At 44.2% G+C, this 882-nt stretch overlaps 1 protein-coding gene across 1 annotated transcript; it reads left to right on the plus strand.

Annotated features, from left to right (window-relative positions):
* Positions 1–107: 107 nt before the first annotated feature.
* On the plus strand, positions 108–609 carry LOC107268648 (histone H2B). Its single transcript, XM_015745771.2, has one exon. The coding sequence runs from the start codon at positions 188–190 to the stop codon at positions 557–559; it is 372 nt and encodes a 123-aa protein (XP_015601257.1). The 5' UTR covers positions 108–187; the 3' UTR covers positions 560–609.
* The last annotated feature ends 273 nt before the right edge of the window (positions 610–882 follow it).

Genomic DNA, 882 nt, shown 5'->3' on the forward strand with positions numbered 1-882 from the left:
GGTCGGAGGCTAGCCGCGCGCCAATCCCGTTACGCCCTATAGCTGAGTTGCCAGTGCCGTGTCCTGATTGGTCGCCCGCACGGCTCATTCGCTCTTTATAAGGGAAGCGCAGGCATGGGACCCTCACTTTCACAGCAACTTTTGTTTGAGAAATAGAGACGACTTCAAAGTATTACGAATTATCATCATGCCCCCGAAAGCGAGTGGCAAAGCTGTAAAGAAGGCGGGAAAAGCTCAAAAGAATATCAGCAAAACTGACAAAAAGAAGAAGCGTAAGAGGAAGGAAAGCTACGCCATTTACATTTACAAAGTCTTGAAGCAGGTTCATCCCGACACTGGAATATCCAGCAAGGCCATGAGCATCATGAACAGTTTCGTGAACGATATCTTCGAACGTATAGCGGCCGAAGCATCCAGGTTGGCTCATTACAACAAGCGTTCGACCATAACCTCTCGGGAGGTTCAAACTGCTGTCAGACTTTTGCTTCCCGGTGAACTCGCCAAGCACGCTGTAAGCGAAGGCACGAAGGCAGTAACGAAGTACACCAGTTCCAAGTGAATTATTGTCGACGATCTGCTTCTTCCAAGGATAAATCGGCCCTTTTCAGGGCCAACAAAAATTCATACGTCAGACGCAATACTTTGATTCCTAAAATTCAAACTTTGGCGATTACTTACCTTCTTACTAAAAAAAATTCCAAGATATCACTTCAACGAAAGCAAAGGGTCACCTTGAGTTGGAGCAAACCATGACTTTCCGTTACAATTTACTCTCTATAGAGAGTATTTAAGAACTATCAACAAACAGTTATTTAGTCAGGAATACAAATAGGCCATATACGAATACGATCAGCCAAACTATGATATAGTATATTAATGCTG

This window comes from Cephus cinctus, unplaced genomic scaffold, assembly GCF_000341935.2.
Source record: "Cephus cinctus unplaced genomic scaffold, Ccin1 Ccin1_contig_4003467, whole genome shotgun sequence".
Classification (NCBI taxonomy): domain Eukaryota; kingdom Metazoa; phylum Arthropoda; class Insecta; order Hymenoptera; family Cephidae; genus Cephus; species Cephus cinctus.

Excerpts from the sequence above, each read along its gene's own strand:
- LOC107268648 (XM_015745771.2), top strand. The coding sequence starts at position 188 with ATGCCCCCGAAAGCGAGTGGCAAAGCTGTAAAGAAGGCGGGAAAAGCT.